Source organism: Perca fluviatilis, chromosome 12, assembly GCF_010015445.1.
Source record: "Perca fluviatilis chromosome 12, GENO_Pfluv_1.0, whole genome shotgun sequence".
Lineage (NCBI taxonomy): Eukaryota > Metazoa > Chordata > Actinopteri > Perciformes > Percidae > Perca > Perca fluviatilis.
In genome coordinates, this window is record NC_053123.1 from 34,225,712 (window position 1) to 34,246,006 (window position 20,295).

Genomic DNA, 20,295 nt, shown 5'->3' on the forward strand with positions numbered 1-20,295 from the left:
AGATATTAGAGTTGATTAAAAATAGACTCAAATAATAATTTACTATTTTGCGTTTTAATGTGGAAACATCTTGTATAAACTCAGGGGACTGACTCTTACATCACATTGTATTGCAGGCTTGCTTATGTACAAAGTAAACCAATGCAATTCAAATGTTTAAATTAATTAACATGTATTTTCAAATATGGATAGTCACACTACTTTGCATGCAGTAGGCTAGGCTAAGGTAGCCTAAGTAGCGATAGTTCATTTTAAGTTTACTTAAGTGGAAGAATGTGACTAATAAACCTAGGCCTACTAACACCAGGCATTACATTTTGAACATTGTGAACAGGTAGATTATATTATCTAGGAGTCTCTGGGTCAAGGCGAGGCTGTGCTCCAAAACGTATGTGCTGGCCGAAGAGGAGTCCTGTGTATCTGCGCCACTGAACTCTACCTATCGATCTGCGCTCGATTGCTCTTCCTTCATCCTCCAAGTACCCGGATGTCTGTCTCAGTAACTTGAAATTGAATTTGCTGATCTGAATCTGAATAGTGAGAACTGAATGTGAGGATATATAGAGAGTTGAAGTTTCAGTGAAGATCAAATTTTATTGGAATTCAGCTACAAACGAATAAATTCAACTTCAAATTATACTATTCAGATTCAGTTTTTCAATGCAATGATTCAAATTAAACAATACAATTTCAAATTATGTGATTCAAATTCAGTTTTTCAATGCAATTATTCAAGTTTAGCAATTCAAATTCAAATATAAATGATTCAAATTCAGTTTCTGGTGGCACATATTTCAGCCCATACCTTTCCTACATGTCATCCCTCTCTTATCACCCCCAATATATCAGTTTTCGAAACGGTATCAAAAGGGGGAGTACGGTTTAGTCTGTTTTTAAACCTGTCTTTGTGTATAATGTCTATTAAATGTTGTTCGTCACTTGCGCTTTATTTTTATGAACTATGATCCAGCAGGCTCCATCTTACATGCTATTACTCAACCAACTGAAGTTAGTTGCATTTAATAACTTCTGATGTGTTTTTCGCCGTGGCGGCCGCAATAACAGAGAGTTACCAGCGGAAACACTGGTACCAATACAGGTTTCCCTCTCATACTTAACAATATACAGCTGTGTTAATAACAATTAAATCTGTAGACAAATGTCGGGAGTTTGGACCAGCGGCGCTGTGTCTCTCCATGTTGCAGGTGAGCCGGCCGGTGTGTGAGTGAATGGGGGCGGGGCTGCGCGGACGAGAGATCCAAACACAGGCACGGCTTTCCAGAAGGAATGGGTCATGTAACTCAACATTAAACCATATCGATATAAACGACATTGCTTTGTTAGTGGAGAGGCAGCGGATGCGGGGACGTTAGGTGCACCGGTGCGACCTAGGAAAAATCTTAGTCGCACCCTTACAAATTGGTCGCACTCTCGAGCCCTGTGTGCGATTGTGTAAAGGTTTTCACGAGATAGATACCAACCTTTCGTGAACTTGTGAATTTCGCCAGCCGTCTTCTCTCCTTGATGAAGACAGACGCTGTGTGCACAGTGGGATCGATGGTGTTTTAAGCCTCCAACTTTGCCTTACAGGCACTAACCCTCACCGTAACCTTAAACATACCGTAACTATTGCCGCGGTGCCTGGAAGGTTACGTTTGGGGGCTTAAAAAATCCCAATACCGCACGGTGGGAGGAGCTGTGTGTGTGTGTGTTGGCGAGACACAAGTGACAGAGAGACGGAGAAGAGCAGGGAAAGGAAATGCATAACGAATTTTAAATAGCCTTTAAAAAAAAATTATTATAACGAAACGCAATGTGCAGCGGCTGGTGTTGATAGTGACACAGACTATAGCCACACAATAGTCTATGTGTGGGCATTTCTCTGCCTTGAATGGACTCCATGCATGTCTACAGTTTTAACTAAACTCCATTAGTAGTGAATTTCGTTTGATATCAGTGCATAACACTACTTGCTTGCTTTGAATATATCGCTACATGCTTGACATATACCGTCCTGTATCACAGAGGGATGCAGGACGAAACCCAGCAGCTGATCCACTTTCGGGCTGAAAACGAGCAGAAGTTTCTGCGTTCATGTTAGCCATGTAGCCATTCATTATTGTTTTGGTACTGTATTATTGTAATCATTTGTAATTCATCCCTGTTCATGCAGCTGTACATTGTTGTTGGTTATGATACAGGACACTAATGAAATAAATGGGGTTGAAGGGAAAGCCTTCTGGCCAACAGGCATCAGACTGGGGTCTGGAATTTCAGAATAGCTGTAGTTTTTTGTTTGTTTGTGTCTTTTTTTTGTTTTATACAATTGAGTGCCTTTTTATGTGTATGACATGGAAGCTATGGTTAGTTGATAATGGTTTTGTAATATAATGTATTTTATATAATGTTTTTGCCTGTTATGTACTTTTTTGAGCAATAAAGACAGATTTTTGTTAACAAAGAAAGTGTTTCTGAACATCAATGACATTCAAAACAGTGATAACTGAAACAGATATACAACACACCATGCAGTGTGTATAAAACTATGTATTGCAAACAGACCTAAGTAGTACACAGTTAAGAACATCTGCACCACCACCACCAAAGTGAAAATAAAAGAACTATAAATTATATACATGCATACGACGCTTTTGTCAAAACCCACGCAATCAACATACACACACTTGCAGACGCCATCTTGGAAGTTTATGATCAATACCGTATGGTGACGTAACGGTAACCAAGTGGTGTCTAATTTCAGAGGGGTATGTTTTCACCCCCAGCCCTTACCACTCAGTTTTGAGGGACAAGGGCTAGGGGTAAGACAGAGAAATGGGATTCAGCCTTAGTCGGCTGTAGGTCAGGGGCGGCTGTTAAGTTAACATACAAGTTTACATACACTGATGCAAAGACTTCTGAATATCTTTCTGACTGTATTAGCTGGACAGCCCACAGGACTTATAGAACACCGTATTTTCTGTGGGCTGATATATGTATTTATTTTCTCAGCTATTACACCTCATGATTCTGTAAATAGTTATCTTCTTTATTTCCGCAATAAAACCTTCTTTAGTACTTTAAGCTGAATAGTCTCTCCTCATTGTCACATTCTTTGGGCAGGTTTGTGACAATTGGAGAAAATTAAATAAACCGTCTCCTTGTTTCATTTCATTTCATTGTTTTATTCTTACAGGCACAATGCACAATTAAGAGTAATTGCACCAGAGTTAGCTAATAGCTAGTTTACATCTGCTGTCCCTGTTAGTACCTTGTTTCACAGAATGACTCTTTTTATTAGTTTCACTTCATTGTTGAGGTGTAATATGTATCTGTTATGCTCAAAATCCCACAAATAAATCATACAAAACAAACATTAGAAAAATCCACAATGTGAGTTTCAAACATATTTTAACCTGTTAGTTGAACCATGTGTATGCAATGTTAACCATCTGTGGCCGAGTTGTCGTATATTACAAAAAACGGCATCTTATTGATCATATTGTATCGAGCCTGGAAGTCCAGAGTTTTTTGGGGTCTTTGAACAATAATTCCAAACTGTTACATCCAAGAAGACTTTTTCAATTTGACTTTTTGCTTGTTTATCGCCACCATTTTGTTTCCCATGATGCTCTGGGAGACGCTTGTTGAAGACTTGTCAACCAATGGAAGGCTGGTCCGTCAACACATTAGGCCCATATAAGGCTGGCAATACGTCATCCGAGAGACCAAGCAAAGATTGTTTATTTTGAAGAGAGATCACCCGAGGATATAGAACTGAATAGTTAGATGTGACCAAAGCTCTTCCATAACCGTCCATAATTTATAATTTTTTTCTTGTATTTAAAGGGATACTTCACCGATTTAGCATTCAGCTTTGTATCAGTAGAAACCCGATATTATTTCTGAATGACCGTGCTTCCCTCCCTCATGTCCCCCTGAGACGAGAGATCTCTGCATTTGGGGCCTGGAAAAAATCTTCCGATGACGTAAAATGACGATTTTTGCGTCATCGGAAGGCTTTCAGTTTTCAGCAGAAAACTTTTACAACAATTATCTGCATTCAAACTACCGGACGTGTGTACCACCGGGATACATCGGTACAGATTGGAGAATATGTAGGAAACGTGATTCTGGGGTATTCTGGTTATTACAGACGCAATACTCGGCACACTACGTGAGCTTCGCCTGCACGGAGACCAGCGGTGTCGCTCAATGCCGCTAGCCGGCTAGGGGACATCCTCGTCGGCTAGGTGGAAAGCTAACGCTAGCTGTCCACCTGTCCCAGCCATCCTGCTTGCAAGTGTCTGCTCATTAAACAACAAGCTGGACTACATCCTCCTTCAACGAAAATCCCAACGTGAGTTCAGTGACTGCTGTGTTTTTGTTGTTGTGGAAACATGCCTGAACAACAGTGTACCGGAACCGGGACTATCCAGCTACCAGGCTGCTCTCGCCGGCCCGTGGAGGTGGGCTGTGTTAAACGGACTGGTGTAGAAATAAAATCCAACTAGCTACTGCTAGCTGCTGGTGGAGCTTGTGACTGTTAAATGCCGACCATTCGACATTCCACACTAATTCACGGCTGTGTTTATACTCTGTGTTTAGCTACACCAATGCTATGCGTTAGCTGAACTTTACGGATCCTGCTTGCAAGTGTCCGCTCATTTAGACCACAAACTGGACTACATCCTACTTCAACGAAACTCCCAACTTGAGTTCAGAGACTGCTGTGTTTTTGTTGTTGTGAAAACGTGCCTGAATAGTGTACCGGACTGTCCAGCTGCCAGGCCTGCTAGCCCTCTGAGCTAGAGATGCTCTGTCGCCAGGTAAAAGAGGTGGGCTGTGTTAACACCGAGTGGCGCAGAAATGTGGTGATTTGTATCCATTTAACTGCTAACTGCTGGTGGAGTTTGTGACTGTTAAATGCCGACCATTCTACATTGCACGCTAATTCACTGCTGTGTTTATGCTCGGTGTTTACAGCCCACCAAGCGCTAATGCTAGTATGTGTTAGCTGAACTTCACGGAGCCTATAAAGTGTGTGTACTAAATGTAGCCCGTTTCGTATGTCGTTTTTATATAATGTCGTTTTTATATTAAATGTGTAACACCACTTGAATCACGATGAAACGTTGTTTCGTGTATATGGTTGAAATGACAATAAAACATGCTTGAGTTGAGTTGAATGCCTCTGTCGGTCTGTCAAGCGGTAGGCGTGGCTTGGGAGTGGACTCAAAGCAACGAAGCAGGTGCATTCTGGGATTTTGTGTTTTTCATCCATATAAGACCAAAACACATTTTCTGGCTTTTCTCGGCCTAGAAGGCACCAATTTCAATTTTTATTTCACATTTCTACTACAAAAGTGACCCAATTTAAAGATATATTCAGCTTTCCAGCGGTGAAATATTCCTTTAAGATTTTTGAGTCATGCTGTGAAAATGTAAGACTCAGCACGACTGGCAACAATGAAGCTCTTAGTCACAAAATGTGCTTCTGAAAATGTATCTGTCAATAGATTGTTTGTTATCACATTCTTTTTAAGGGGATGTGAAAAGATGTTATCAACCTGTACTACAACATTGATATTAACAATGGAATTATCTGTTATATTAAGGCATGGCACTGAATTAAATGCCGTTGGAATTACTTCCATAAATGTAGCTATAGCACTATCAGATAGACATCTAGTGTAGAAAGTTTTACCTAATGGCGTATAGTCGGGTATTAAGAATTCAAAAGTTATAAAGACTGGTCTGATAATATAGGATTCTGTGGAAATACTATTAAATCTTCAATTGCAATGCCATATGCCAGCACAAGGTCGAGGGAGTGGTTAAAACAGTCCAACCAAACAGACTGAAACCAATTGAATCTAGGACCTTCAGTTAGCAGCTGATGCAAATTGATTTCAGCCAGGACAAACCCCAGTTATTTAGTTTTGCTTTATTTTCAGATGACATTTTATGCTTGAGTTTGTTTTACTCTTTCTAAAATTTCTTACTTTTGTTTGATATTTACTAATTTCTGTTTGATTTTATTGACACAAATCTGATTCCATACTCATAGGTCATCTTGTTTAGTCAATATCCTACATCATTACAATGTTATCATGATTAAAAAAAAGGCAATCATTCACAACAAACCACAAAATAATGTTAAAAGGGAATGAACAGTGTAAAAAAGTGAGACAGAATTTCCATCAAACACACCCAAAATCCTATCAATTCTAGTTTGATCTAGGTCAGTGGTTCCCAACGTAGGGTCTGGGGATCCACAGGGGTCCATGAGGGGGTTCCATGGGTTCCCCAGCAAAAGGGAGAATGATTATTTTCACTATATGTATCTCCATTAGTTACACCATGACAATTAATTAATCATTGATTTAATACACTTATTGTATTAAAATATCCAAAAGCAAAAATCTTTTCAAATGGGGTCCCCTGGCCTAATTTGTGTCAGTTTAGGTGTCCTTTACTGTATGTGAAAAAGTTTGGAAACCACTGTTCTAGGTTATTATATCAACGGCCCAAGTTTTATTGGCCTTCAATCGGCCTAAAAAAAGCAACGTATAATATTCTTTCTAACGTGTGCTTTAAAATTTTTTGTGTGAGAAACAGATTTTTTATTGAACAGTTGTGACTAATTCAAAACCACAATGTGAGTTTCAAAGCCCCCCTTAAAATTAATGTATAGCAAAAGAGATCTATGTACATTTACATTTAATGTATTCTAGAAGCACATTTTGTAGCTTAGCAATATAATGGTTTGCTAAATGTGCATTTTAAGTTTTACATTTTTGCAACAGGAATCTTCTTAAAAAATCTAAAAATAACTTCTTTTATTTGAGGCAGACTCAGGCCGTAAACTAGAGGGTTATTAATGGGTGGAATGATCAAATATTCTAAAGATAAAACAACTGTGATGATAGGATTAATTTGATCAGCCTCAAATCGAGTCAATAACAGCTCACAGAAGACAGAGAAAGAATAGGTCATGAATGTCACAATGTGAGGCAGGCAGGTCTGTAACGCCTTTCCTCTGAATTCAGACGAGCTTCTCCTGCAAACAAGCAGAATACGTAGATAGGTGTACAGGACAAAGAACAGGGGGATGAAGACGGTTGTTATTGTGACAAACCGACCTACTATGTTGTTCAGAGTTGTGTCCACACAGGAGAGCTGAACCACAGGCCAGTTGGAACAGAAAACCCTGTTCAGTTTATTGCCACACAGTGGTAATCGAACAGTAAGATAGAGACAGAAACCCATAGCAAATGCAGGGTAGAGCACGGCAAAAATCACAAGATGTGTTACCATCGTAAATGTCATTTTACTGTGATAGTGTAAAGGCTGGCAAATAGCAACAAATCTATCATAGGCCATGATGCTCAGAATAGTCTGTTCACATGATGCATAGGTGTAAATAAGATACATCTGAATGAAACATAATGGACGTGAGATCACATGAGTGTCAGACAGAATGTCCATCAGAAACCTGGGGAAGAAGCCGGCTGAGCCGTACAGAGAGTTAAAAGACAGACAGCAGATAAAAATATACATGGGCTGATGCAGAGACTTCTCCAGACAGACTGTCAGAATAATGACAATGTTAGCAGAGACAACAGTCATGTAGAGCAACAGACACAGACTGAAGAACAGATATCTGAGGGGCCCAAAGTCTGCAAACAGAGTGAACTGAAAATACAAAGGATTCAGGCTGTTGTTGCTGTTCATGTCTGCACAACAGCAGAGCTGGAAGAAGAGACATGAAAACAGATTGAGTTACAGTAAATGAGATTAAAATGTGTGCATCAAAATGTCCTATTTTAACACTAGACACAAAACATACAATAAACCTGCATTCATCTAAGTTGCTTAATTTGCACATTTCTAACAATTGTGCCTGATAATATTCAGCATAATTAACCCATTTCAAATAGTTCAAAAATATGTTCAAAATTACACATGGGTGAAAAAAGGTCAGTGTTACATTAACTAAATGCACAAACAACTTAACAATATAGTCCTTTTCCACAAGTGAATTGCAATCTAAAAAACTTTCACAGTTAATGGAAGTTTTGTGTCCTCTAATAGCTGAGAAATCAGTAGTTATCAGCCAATACAATATACTGTATATAGTGCTTATGTTATTCATGTGGTCTTTTCAGTTAATACATTCATGAAGATATTTAGAAAAAACAGTCTTTGCATCAGTGTATGTAAATTTATAGAGTAATACACAGCACCCTCCCCTGACCTACAGTAGACTGAGGCAGCAGCTGAACTTTTATCCTGTTTTGCTGTCACATTGAGAGCAGCAACCTGTAAACACAGGGTCCAAAGGGAGGAATGGTGTGTGTTGTGTGTTGCTATAACCGCGCCCAGACTGCAAATGCCAAGGAGATATACTTTTTTTTTTTGTAAGATTTATTTGGGCATTTCTGCCTTTAATCACCATGCCATCATGAAAGGGGAGAGAGAGGGAAGATATGTGTGAGAGGGGAGGGGCAGTTGGAGCATTAACAAGTCTATACTCCGGTTAAGGTGTATACATGCAGGGATACCCCATTTACTGAAGGGGTTTTCTAGGTCTGTTATCCAGCTTATGAGAACTCCAATTTTAACCACGGTAAGGTTATAACATGACGTCGGAGATATCAGGGTATTGCCTTAACCCAAATATAATCCACTGAGTGGTGAGTGGAGTGTATGGATTAGTAACAAACGTGTGGATTAATGTTGACTGCAACAAAAATGGCAAAAATGAGACAGGTCTGGTAGATATTGACTATAGGTTGAGGCTTAGATTGAGGCCTGCACAGGTGTCAGCCTATTACCTGATTGACCCTGCCAGACTACAAGCTCCTGCAGGAAGAGGCCAATGAAGCCACAGCAGGCAGAAACAGTTGTGGTTTCAAAATCTCTATGGGAAACAATAAACCTTCAAGCTGACAAGCTACACGCTGAAAATGGCAGGTTTTGAAGAACATTTGAACGAAGAAATAATTAGGCCTGCTTGGTTGTTTTGGTGAATGATTCTCAACATTTTTAAAGAATATGTTCCCAGTATTAAATCTCTGGAAACTGGGATAACTTGGAACACGTTAACGCTAAGCCACAGCAGGCAGAAAGGGAGGGGTGGAAACGGTTAGTGTTCTTAAAATCCAATTGCTACAGAAAACAACAACAACCTTTAAGCTAGAAAGCTACATGCTGAAATTGGTGAGTTTAAAAAAAGATTTGGATTGTGAAATAAGGCAGGCCTGCTTGGGTCTTTTGGTGAACGATTGTAAAGCTCTACAAAGATTATGCTTACAACATTTCCTCTCTAACTGGGACATTTTGGGACCGACTGGTGGGATTGCTGTGGACTAAGTACACACAGAGATACACTGGTAGGAGCCAATGATGGTTACCATTTATCCAGCTAATTTAAATAGCTCACATTACTGTATTGTGCAAACAGTTAATTTCATTTAATATTTTATGCAGCGACTTCTCCAGGTAGATGTTAGCAGAGACAATAATCATATAGATCAACAGACACAGACTGAAGAATAGATATCTGAGGGGCCCATAGTCTGCAAACAGAGTGAACTGAAAATACAAAGAATTCAGGCTGTTGTTGCTCTTCATGCCTGAACAACAGCAGAGCTGGAAGAAGAAAAGTGAAAACAGATTGAGATACAGTAAATTAGATTAAAAGGGGATGGTCACGACACACATACACTTCAGGAGTGGGAGTCTGTAATGGCGTCATGTATGAGAAAGAGGGGAATTCCTGTAGAAGAACAAGCTGATGAGCTGCTAAGTAAGCTTGGGGGGAGGGCACGTGAGGTAGTTAGGGTGGGCATACCTAGCATCTAGTATACCCATCTTTGAAATATTAAAGCAACACTTTTAGTCTCTTCTGCTATGCCACCAGTTGACTTCTATGCCACAATGTCCAGCTCAGGTGAACACCCATTTGACTACTGGCTGAGGTTAGACAGAACTACAGAGGTGACTGAGGACTGTCTTAGGAGGCAAAATAAGGCATTTGATAATCTGTCACATGACCTGACTGCCATGTTCATATGTCACTGCCCCGACTCAGAGTTGTCCCTCATATTCAAGTGCAAGCCACAACAACAATGGACAGTCACTGATGTGCATGAGAAACTTATTGAACACAGCAGAGATAAAAAAAAAACATGCATCAAGGTTGAGATTGACCACTGCCGTAACTTCACAGCAACAAGGTGTGGATTCCCCTGTGCATAATGTGACACCTGACGGGCAGTTTGTCGTAGCATCACCAGCTCCAGTTTCCACACCATCTCCATGGCATCAGGCTAAGCGCTACGCTGATCTACCTCAAACACATAATAGCTATGCTGGAGCGTGTTCTGAAACAGCGGCCGCAACAGACAGGGTTTCTCAGCAGGGGTGATGTGCGTGCTCGCCAGAATCAGATGGGCAAAGTCAAGCCTTCTGTACCCTTTGGCATTTGTGGGGATGTCGGACACACTACGCATTACTAGATGGCGTGCATGTTGTGGGGGCAAATGCAAGGCCTGTGTGTGAGCCCCGTGCAACTGATGATAACGATGACTTGGAGTCTATCTACCAGAGTGTGTGTGAGGAGAGACAACTGGGACATAGACCCAACCTCCATAGATTAAAACCACATGATGAACTGTTCTATGAAAATTTGCTCTTGGCAGTGAAAGTGTCAGTCAAAGCTATGCTTGACAGCGGGTCAATGGCCTGCACGCTGAGTTTGAGTGTCATGCCACAGTTGTTACATCAATTAGTGTTAAGGAATCCCACCTTGAAACCCACTGATGTCATTTTCATAGAATGTGGTGACTGAAAGACGATATCATTAGGTCTGTGTGACCTGGAAGTGGAGGTCTGTGGTTGTAAGGTCATGGTGCCAACACTAGTGGTTGATGGTCAGAGTGACAACATTATCATTGGGAGCAAGCTGTTGAGATATCTGGTCCATCACCTGAAGCTGGAAAGGGGTTTACTGGACTACCGGCCCACCACACCCAGTAGCGAATAAAAATAAAGAGAGCTGTCACTCTGGAGCCTCTGACTAAGCAATTTGTCTGGGGCAAGGTGCAGCAAGTCAGTGGCAAGGCAGCAGGCAGCACAGTTATCTTGGAGCCTACAAGCGCAAGAACAAGGCCTAGATCAGTCCTAGTCGGAAGAACTGTGGCATTGCTGAGAGATGATGGGTGGCTGCCGCTAGAAGTGGTATAACCCTCTGCCAAGTCTGTCACACTTAAACGAAATGCTAAGCTGGCCGATGTGTATCGATGTGTGGGTTCTTTCTACATGTTTTGACAATTTGTTAATGGTTGAGATGTTGTGCCTGATCTGTTGTACTGGTCAAGCAATTTTTTTTTTGCTCTTACGGTTTCTCTGGTTTCTTTCTTTTTTGTGGAGCAAGTGGAATTTAGCCGAGGGGAATGTAACAGGGTTTATATATTATGCCTTTCCACTTGCCATTATTGTTTTTTACTATCAATGTAGATTTATTGGCTCAAGGGCGCCCTCTCTCTTCACTAGTTAAATGCCACTGGCTGTTGTGTATTCATTGCCCGTTATCAGAGATGTGCCTAAGGTGAGTTGCCGAGTGCAGCACAGAGTACAAATATTGTGTATTTATATCCATATATGTTCACTGTGATTTATGACCATATTAATAATAAGAGTTACAAGTGGATTGTTGTACCTTTTCAAGTGCTAACATTTTAAAATAGCGGCATAATGCACTTTCTAGCTAGCCTCTGTGCTAAAATTACATGTCAGACAGCAGACACCGGGAGATGGCTAAACAGATTGTCCATCTCCGGGGCTGTAAACGTTAACGAACGTTAACGTAAACGAAGTTAGCTTGCTAATTCTATCCGACACTGGTTACAGATATAAGGAGCCGAACAAGTTGTCAGTCATCTGGCGAGAGCACTGTGCTTTCCTACGCAGTGACAAGAGTGTGAATGAAACATTAAGTTAGTACATTTTACTAATTTAGTGGCCAGTCTGTGTAATAACCCGGGTAAGACTATACCCCAGTTACTGATTCCATTACTTACCACACTTCATGTTTTTGTAAATTATTATCTTGTTTGTTATATACAGTGGTACTCATACGTTTATGAACCAGTGCTAAAGTTGACTAAAAAGAGGAATAAAAAAATCATCTTTTGGAAATTGATCTTAATGCCTTAATTTAAAAATGAGGAAAAATGCAACCTTTCACCAATTTTCTTTGTGAATGAATAATGTATCGTAAATAAATGTTCTTCCTTAAAATACAGGGGGCATAAGTCAGTACACCCCTATGTTAAATTCCCATAGAGGCAGGTAGATTTTTATTTTTAAAGGCCAGTTATTTCATGGATCCAGGATACTATGCATCCTGATAAACTTCCCTTGGCCCTTGGAATTAAAATAGCCCCACATCATCACATACCCTTCACCATACCTAGAGATTTGCTTGGGGTACTGTCCATAAAATCATCTCTCAATGCCAATTAAACCAGCTATTAGGCTAACTGAAATAAAACCATGCCAAGAAGAAGAAGGATGTCCTAGGGACCTCAAAGCTAGCTCTCAGGTCTTCAAAACTTAACATACCTTCATCATTGAATAACTGGTCTAGAGTATAAATACCTCTGTCACTTCACTTATTATAAACAAAAGGTTTGTTACCAGACATTAAGTGTATGTTTTGTCAAATTGGGGTGTTCAAATGCCACTTATTGGTGTAGCGTAGTTGCTCCTCCACCTGTTTAAAGTTGGTCAATGTGTTGGTGATAATAGGGCCATAGGCTAGCATGAATTTTTTTTGACACACACCTGTGAAGGCAAGGTCTTGCAGTCTTAGACTTCCACTGAGGTTTTTCTCAATTTCTCTCCATGGGACTGTAGATATGGGGTCCATCCACACTCTGAGGGCCCGTAGATGAAAGGCTCTGTGGTACACTTTAAGGTTAGGGAGGGCCTCGCGTGTTTGCGGTACATTGCAGGGTAGAGTATTTTAGCCTGGGTTGTTTATTATTCCAAATATACTGCTGAATTACGGTATCAAGTTTCTTCCAGAAATGCATTGGTGTGGGTAAGGGAATCATTGTAAAGATCATTGGGAGTAAAATGCTAGGTCCTAGTGTGCCAAAGTACTGTAGTAAAAGTTCTGATGGAATTCCATCCAACCCCAGTGTTTTTCCTTTCTTAGCTATTTTAAATGCTGATTTAAGTTCCTCTAACGTAATAGGTTGACCCAGTTCTTCTGCCTCCTCTGGGTCGAGAAGAGCCAGGTTTAGCTCTTTCAGGAACTTTTGGCACTGTGTCGGATCCTGATTGCAGGAGGATTCATACAATTTTGAATAAAAGGATTGGAAAGTGGTGATGATATCTTTAGGATTCGTTGAGATACCTCGGTCCGTAAGGATGCTGTTGATAGTAGCTCTGGACTCGCTTTGTTTTAATTTCAGAGCTAGCAATTTGCTTGGTTTACAACCATTAAAATTGTAATTTTGCCTCACTCTGTGCATTATGAATTCAGCTTTTTAGCAAATCATTTAGCTGTGCTCGATTTGTCTTTGACTAAAAGGGCCCTATCTTGCACTCAGCGCAATTGCCTTTGTACACCGACGCATGTATCATTCCTATTTTGCACCCGACGCACAGCGGACTTTTTCCTCCACAGACGCACGTCGGTAAATTAGGGAATGTATTTGCGCTCCTGGGGGCGGTTCAGCAAAAAGAGGAGGCGTGTTCCGGCGCAAACGTTACTTTGTGCTATTCTGCAGTTTCAGAAAACAATTCCGCCACTGACCAGAAAAAAACCTGGTCTAAAGTCAGTAGCGCGTTATTCAGATGCTATTTTAGGGGCGCATGCTTGGCCATAATGTAGCGTGTGCACAACGCGCATACACTTCTCTCATCTACAGCAGTTCCCATTTTTGAAAACCATACATAATTACAAAGGAAAATATTACTGAAAATGCGCTTTGTGTTTGGATAGATCAGGAGGCACTTACAGTCCTCAAAAAGTCTCAGCATTCTTTGTGGCTTGTTGTGTTTTACACATTTCCATGAATCATGGATGTGTTGATGACATAAATGAGGAAATATTAGAGGACTTAAGGAGACGTGATGTTGAACTACGGTGGGATTGGACACTCCGGCGGAATCTGGTCCGGGAGTAATGCGCGATGCGCTCCTGGTGGAGCAGGTGGACGGAGATGGAGTGGGGGGAAGAGGAAGGGGCACAACAGGTGCAGGTGGTGCGTTTGGAGGCCCACGCTCCATTGCTGCAGCAATCCTCTCCAGACTTGAGGAGATGCGCCCGAGTGGCCGCAGCAACATCGCCACCCGGCCAAGACGGGCATTTATTACTTTGTCGCATCTTGCATCAGCAGCTCCCGCTGGCATGCGCCAGGCAAATCCGCCGTCATAATAGCAATCCGCCATGGAACAAGCGCCCTGCTCTTAAAGGGAATGTGAGATGACCTCTGATTGGTTTATTGCACGTTACGCCCAAACCACACCTAGCTACTTCAGACCAACCCATTTTAGATTTGCGTCGGGCGCAAGAGTCATTTATCCCGCCGGTATAATAGCAACAGCGCCCGAGATCCGCCCACAAAGCTACTTGCGTTTTGCGTTTCATACTTGCGTTTCAGATCGTTAAAATAGGGCCCAAAGAGTCTGTGTACGTTCACTTCAAACTCGCCTCGCCAGCCTCATGCTGTGTTCAATGTTATTGTAAAATACCATTTTCCTATTCAATGGTTGTTTTTGTCGTTTAACAGGAATTTACTGGTGAAATAAGGAAGAGGCTCGATATTGATATAACATTATATAATTTATTTTTATATAACTACTTGACTGAAATGGTTATCAGAAATAATCTCAGAAATAATGTTATTTAAAAAAAGACTAAAATGTTTTGACCAGAACTTGACTAAGATACACTACCGGTCAAAAGTTTTAGAACACCCCAATTTTTCCAGATATTTATTGAAATTCATGCAGTTAAATGTCCTATTGTACTCTGAAATGAAAGAACAGAACAAATGAACAATTTAAGTTAAAAAAGAAATCATGGAATCAATTTATAAACCAAAATGTATTCTTAATTTTTGATTCATCAAAGTAGCCCCCTTTGGCAGATATAACAGCTGAACACACTCCTGGCATTCTTTCTACAATGGAAATCAAATATTCTTCAGAAAGTTCTTCCCAACTCTGTTGCAGAAGTTCCCATAAATGTGTGGCACTTGTAGATTGCTTTGCTTTCACTTTTCTGTCCAGTTCATCCCAAACCAGCTCAATGGGGTTTAAGTCTGGTGACTGTGCTGGTCACTCCATGTTTTTAAGCTTACCATCTTGTTCTTTTTTCTAAGGTAGTTCTGGCATAGCTTGGACTTATGTTTTGGGTCATTATCTTGCTGTAGGATGAACCCCTGACCAACTAGGAGCATACCAGAGGGTACTGCATGGCGCTGCAAAATGCTGTGGTAGCCGTTTTGGTTCAGGGTGCCTTTCACTCTGTACAAATCACCGACCCTGGATCCAGCAAAACAGCCCCAGACCATCATGCTTCCTCCTCCATGTTTGACAGTTGATGTCACACACTGAGGAACCATCCTTTCGCCTACTTGACGGCGTATAAAAATCCTGCGTAATGAACCGAAGATTTCATTTTGATTCATCTGTCCATAACACCTTCTTCCAGTCTTCAGTAGTCCATTGGCAGTGTTTCTTGGCCCAGGCAAGCCTTTTTTTCTCATTCTGACATCTTAGCAATGGCTTTCTTGCTGCAACTCGACCTATCCAACCTGCAGCTTGAAGTCTTCTCTTTGCAGTTGAAACTGAGACTTGCTTATTACGACCACAATTAAGCTGTGCTTGAAGCTGTTGTCCTGTGAGTCGCCTATCACACAAGCTGTTGACTCTCAGAAACTTGTCTTGATTCTGTTGTGGCTTTGGGTCTGCCAGACCTCTTCCTGTCAGAGTTTCCCCCAGTTTCTAAGTGCCTTTTGATGGTGAAGAATACTGTACTCACTGACACCTTGACTTTCTTCGCAATTTCTCTGTAGGAAAGACCAACATTCTTAAGTGTTATGATGGTCTGTCTCTCTTCCATTGTTAATTGCCTTTTTCCTGCCATTTTTATGGCAACACACTACATTCTGCAATACAATACTTTTACAAGTACAAATAATGCTCACGAGGGGATGGTACCACAGTGTGTTCCAACAATACTTTTATACAAACAGAGGGGGTTGTAAGTAATCCAGAGAAGTTGGAACACCTGTGGGAATTGGTAGCACCAACCTTCAAATCTTGATCAACCTCCATTGCCGCAGAACAGCTTTATGTTGTTAACTCATTTCTTGTTCCCTGATAAAGGCCTTTTTGTAAAATTATTTTTCAGTTTTGGGTAACTTTACTTTTTTTTAACCTCTTTCTTCTTTCACCACTTACCTTTGTAACATTTCAAGCTATTCATTGGACTTGAACTGCTAAAATGTCGATAAAAAACTAAAACAATTGGAGTGTTCTAAAACTTTTGACCGGTAGTATATACAGTACTGTGCAAAAGTCTTAGGCAGGTGTGGAAAGAATGCTGTAAACTAAGAATGCTTTCAAAAATATAAATGATTGTTTATTTTTATCTGTTTACAAAATGCAAAGTGAGCAACCAAAAAACCATCTAAATCACATCAATATTTGGTGTTACTACCCTCTGCCTTCAAACCAGCATCAATTCTTATAGTTACACTTGCAAAAGGTCAGAGAACAGATACTTATCCATCAGCCGAATAAATTTATTCGGTAGCAGGACAACGACCCCAAACATACAGCCAAGGTCATTAAGAACTATCTTCAGCGTGAAGAAGCACAAGAAATCCTGGAAGTGAAGGCATGGCCCCCACAGAGCCCTGATCTCAGCATCATCCAGTCTGTCTGGGATTACATGAAGAGACAGAAGGATTTTAGGAAGCCTACATCCACAGAAGATCTGTGGTTAGTTCTCCAAGATGTTTGGAACAACCTACCAGCCGAGTTCCTTCAAAAACTTTGTGTAAGTGTACCTAGAAGAATTGATGCTGTCTTGAAAGCAAAGGGTGGTCACACCAAATATTGATTTTGTTGGGGACCAAGTAGCTGGTTAAACCTGATTTAACCAAAAGGCCTCAGATTGAGCTGACCAGAGAGACAAAGGAATCGTGGCCTGTATGTAAAACCCAAAGCCTGGTTAATTCACACCTCTATGCAAAAGTCCCAGCCAGAAGGGACAAGCCTCACAGCTGGCAGGAAGTCAAAGAACTACAAGATTGTAGTCTTCAAACTTTCAAGAGTTTTGAGTCTTCCTATTGGTTCAGCGGGACCATAAACACAGCATGGGGTCTCAAACTATAAATAGCCTGTTAACCCCAAGATCGTCGCTTTTCCACGGTGACCCAGGTTACTACAGGAGGCACACTAGTATGGACTAGCTAGCCAGCATCACCTCGCTGGTCGAGTTGAGCTGGGACAATTTTATATCTGTCTGATATACAAAGGGGATCCAAGGAAATACTGTCCGAGTATTCCCTCTATCTGCAGCGGGTTTAATCAGCCTGGATTCAAGAAAAGGACAGCGTTCTGTTTCTCCCTTGTCGACCTGGATTACGGCTCGTCCACTGCTCTGGACGAAACGGATCGTTAAACTCTGGCAGGAGATTAACTGACAAACGACGCACAGTAAGACTTTACACAGTTCTGGGCAGATGTTACAACTAGTGCGTTTTGGTTTGTTATTAATGAGCAAAGGGTTCGCTACCGCTTGTGCCATTAAGGTGATCTGTGATTGTAATCCAGTTATGGCCATATCTGGTTATTAATCTGTTTCTGTGAATGTATAAATTGATCACTATACTGTTTGATTTTGTTGTGTTAAGTAGCTGGGTTAAAACCGTAAGCGCTACCTGCTAAACCACTCGTTTGAAGGAGTTTAGTTACTGTCTGCGAGACAATCGCGGAAATCAGCTGTTAGCCACTGAGCTGGCCGTTATCAATATCTAAGATCAGAGTGTTTCTTTTCCTCCTTTATTCTGTTCCTTTTACTAACACACACAAGGGCATATAAGCTAGCCATGTAGCTCCCGAGCTAACGCTGCTAACTTAACCACGTGGAGTTTGTATAGAGCTAATAGGTGATCTAGCATATGGTATAAACGTGCGCGTTGCCTAGCAACCCCCACCTCGTCTTCTTCAGCCCCTCTCCGTGCACCCAGCACCACTACCGCCCTCTTGAGGCTAAATGGTTTTGTGCAGCTCACAAGAGTAGCCATTTTTGGAGTTGTTTTTGTATTAGAACTACACTTCGACACCGCCCCTCCTCTTTCACTCACTCTCTCTCACACACACTCTCTCACACACACACACACACACACACACACACACACACACACACACACACACACACACACACACACACACACACACGTGTCCACAAGACAAGCTGCTTTTGTTTTTGCTTTGTTTAGTTGTGATATTGTAAAAGGTATATACGTTTTATTATTGAAGGATTATTGATTGGCTACTGATAATTGTGACGTTAATAAATTCGATTATACTTAATTAGCAGTTGCTGGTGATTATTTGTGTATTTGTTGTGATAAATGCTGGTCGAACGGGTCGCGCTCGAAATCACCCCTTCCTTTAATTCCTTTTAAAGGATTTTTACAGAAATGAGACTGTTCCACAGTTTGATTATTGGTCCCTGACTTGCAGGGTCGTGCCCCGTTTTGATTGTTTGTCGATTTGATAAAGTTATTAATAACCATATTCATAACTTTATTAATATTGATAAAACATATTTGATAATTTGCCAATGATCAAATCTGTACCCTACTGGTATCCTCCAATTTGATTTAGATTTCTCTTCTGTTCATTCACTGCATTTTGTTAATTCATGAAAATAAACTATTAACACTTCCATTTTTGAAAGCATTCTTAGTTTACAGCATTTTTTCATACCTACCTAAAACTTATTGCACAGTACTGTATGTATATATATATATATATATATATATATATATATATATATATATATATATATATATATATATATACACATACATATACACCATATATATATATATATATATATATATATATATACATACATATACACACACATATATATATATATATATATATTTGACTGGTTTCTTCTCTTTGTCACATGGCTTGGGCTGGTTTATGATAATCCCAGACAAGCCCCCACCTCCTTCAATTTGCCACCCTGTTTTTTGTTTACATCGTGCAACTCTGGTCTAAGTTCACAGATGTGCCCTCTAGTGGAATCCTTTAGTCACAAGCGTAGTACATGGGCAAGTATGTGAACAATTCCTTTCACAATGCAGCAGGTTGACTATGTGTGGCGCGAATGTGTGGTTAAAAAGCAAGTATATCTCCTTGGGGGCGCCCAGGTAGCTCACTTGGTAGAGCGTGCGCCCATATGAAGAGCTTTATTCCTTGACGCAGAGGCCCAGAGTTCAAATCTGGTTTCCTGCATGTCTTCCGGCTCTCTCCCCTTTCATGCTGTCCTGGTGATTAAAGGTGGAAATGCCCAAAAATAATCTTAAAAAAAAAAAAGAATATCTCCTCAGCCTTAGCAGTCTGGGCTCGGTTATAGAAAACACACAGTGTTAGTGTCACACACTGAGTAGTCAGTTTGTGACACAGCGTAGCTCCCTTTGGACCCTGTGTGTACAGGTTGCTGCTCTCAGTGTGACAGCAAAACAGGATAAAAGTTCAGCTGCTGCCTCAGTCTGCTGTAGGTCAGGGGGGGGGAGGGTGCTGTGTATTATTCTAACTCCTAAATTTACATACACTAATGCTAAGACTCTTTTGTGAATATTTTTATGACTGTATTAACTAGACAGACAACAAGACTTACAGTCACATTATATAGCACTGTTTATTCTGTTGGCTCATATGTGTACTGATATTCATAGCTATTATAGGTCACAACAACTTCCATAAATTGTGAAAGCTTTTGAGACAGGTTCATTGCATTTGTATACTTCTGGAAAAGGACATTTGATTCTCTATCCTCTGTGAGCCTTGTTAACATGGATACATCTCTTCTTCATTCAACTGATATTTTTTTCAATGACAAATGTTAAGTTGGTTGTTGATTTAGTTCATGTGACACTGACCTTTTTCCGCCCATGTCTATTTTTTAGACAAATCTTTTTAACTAAATGAAATGTGTTAGGTGTGCTGAATATTTTCAAG

At 40.6% G+C, this 20,295-nt stretch overlaps 1 protein-coding gene across 1 annotated transcript; it reads right to left on the reverse strand.

The window, feature by feature from the left end:
• Positions 1 to 6,789: 6,789 nt before the first annotated feature.
• LOC120569462 (olfactory receptor 6N1-like) lies at positions 6,790 to 7,735 on the reverse strand. Its single transcript, XM_039817325.1, has one exon. It carries the CDS (start codon positions 7,732 to 7,734, stop codon positions 6,790 to 6,792), a length of 945 nt encoding a protein of 314 aa, XP_039673259.1. The 5' UTR covers position 7,735.
• Positions 7,736 to 20,295: the final 12,560 nt, after the last annotated feature.

Excerpts from the sequence above, each read along its gene's own strand:
- LOC120569462 (XM_039817325.1), bottom strand. The coding sequence starts at position 7,734 with ATGAACAGCAACAACAGCCTGAATCCTTTGTATTTTCAGTTCACTCTG.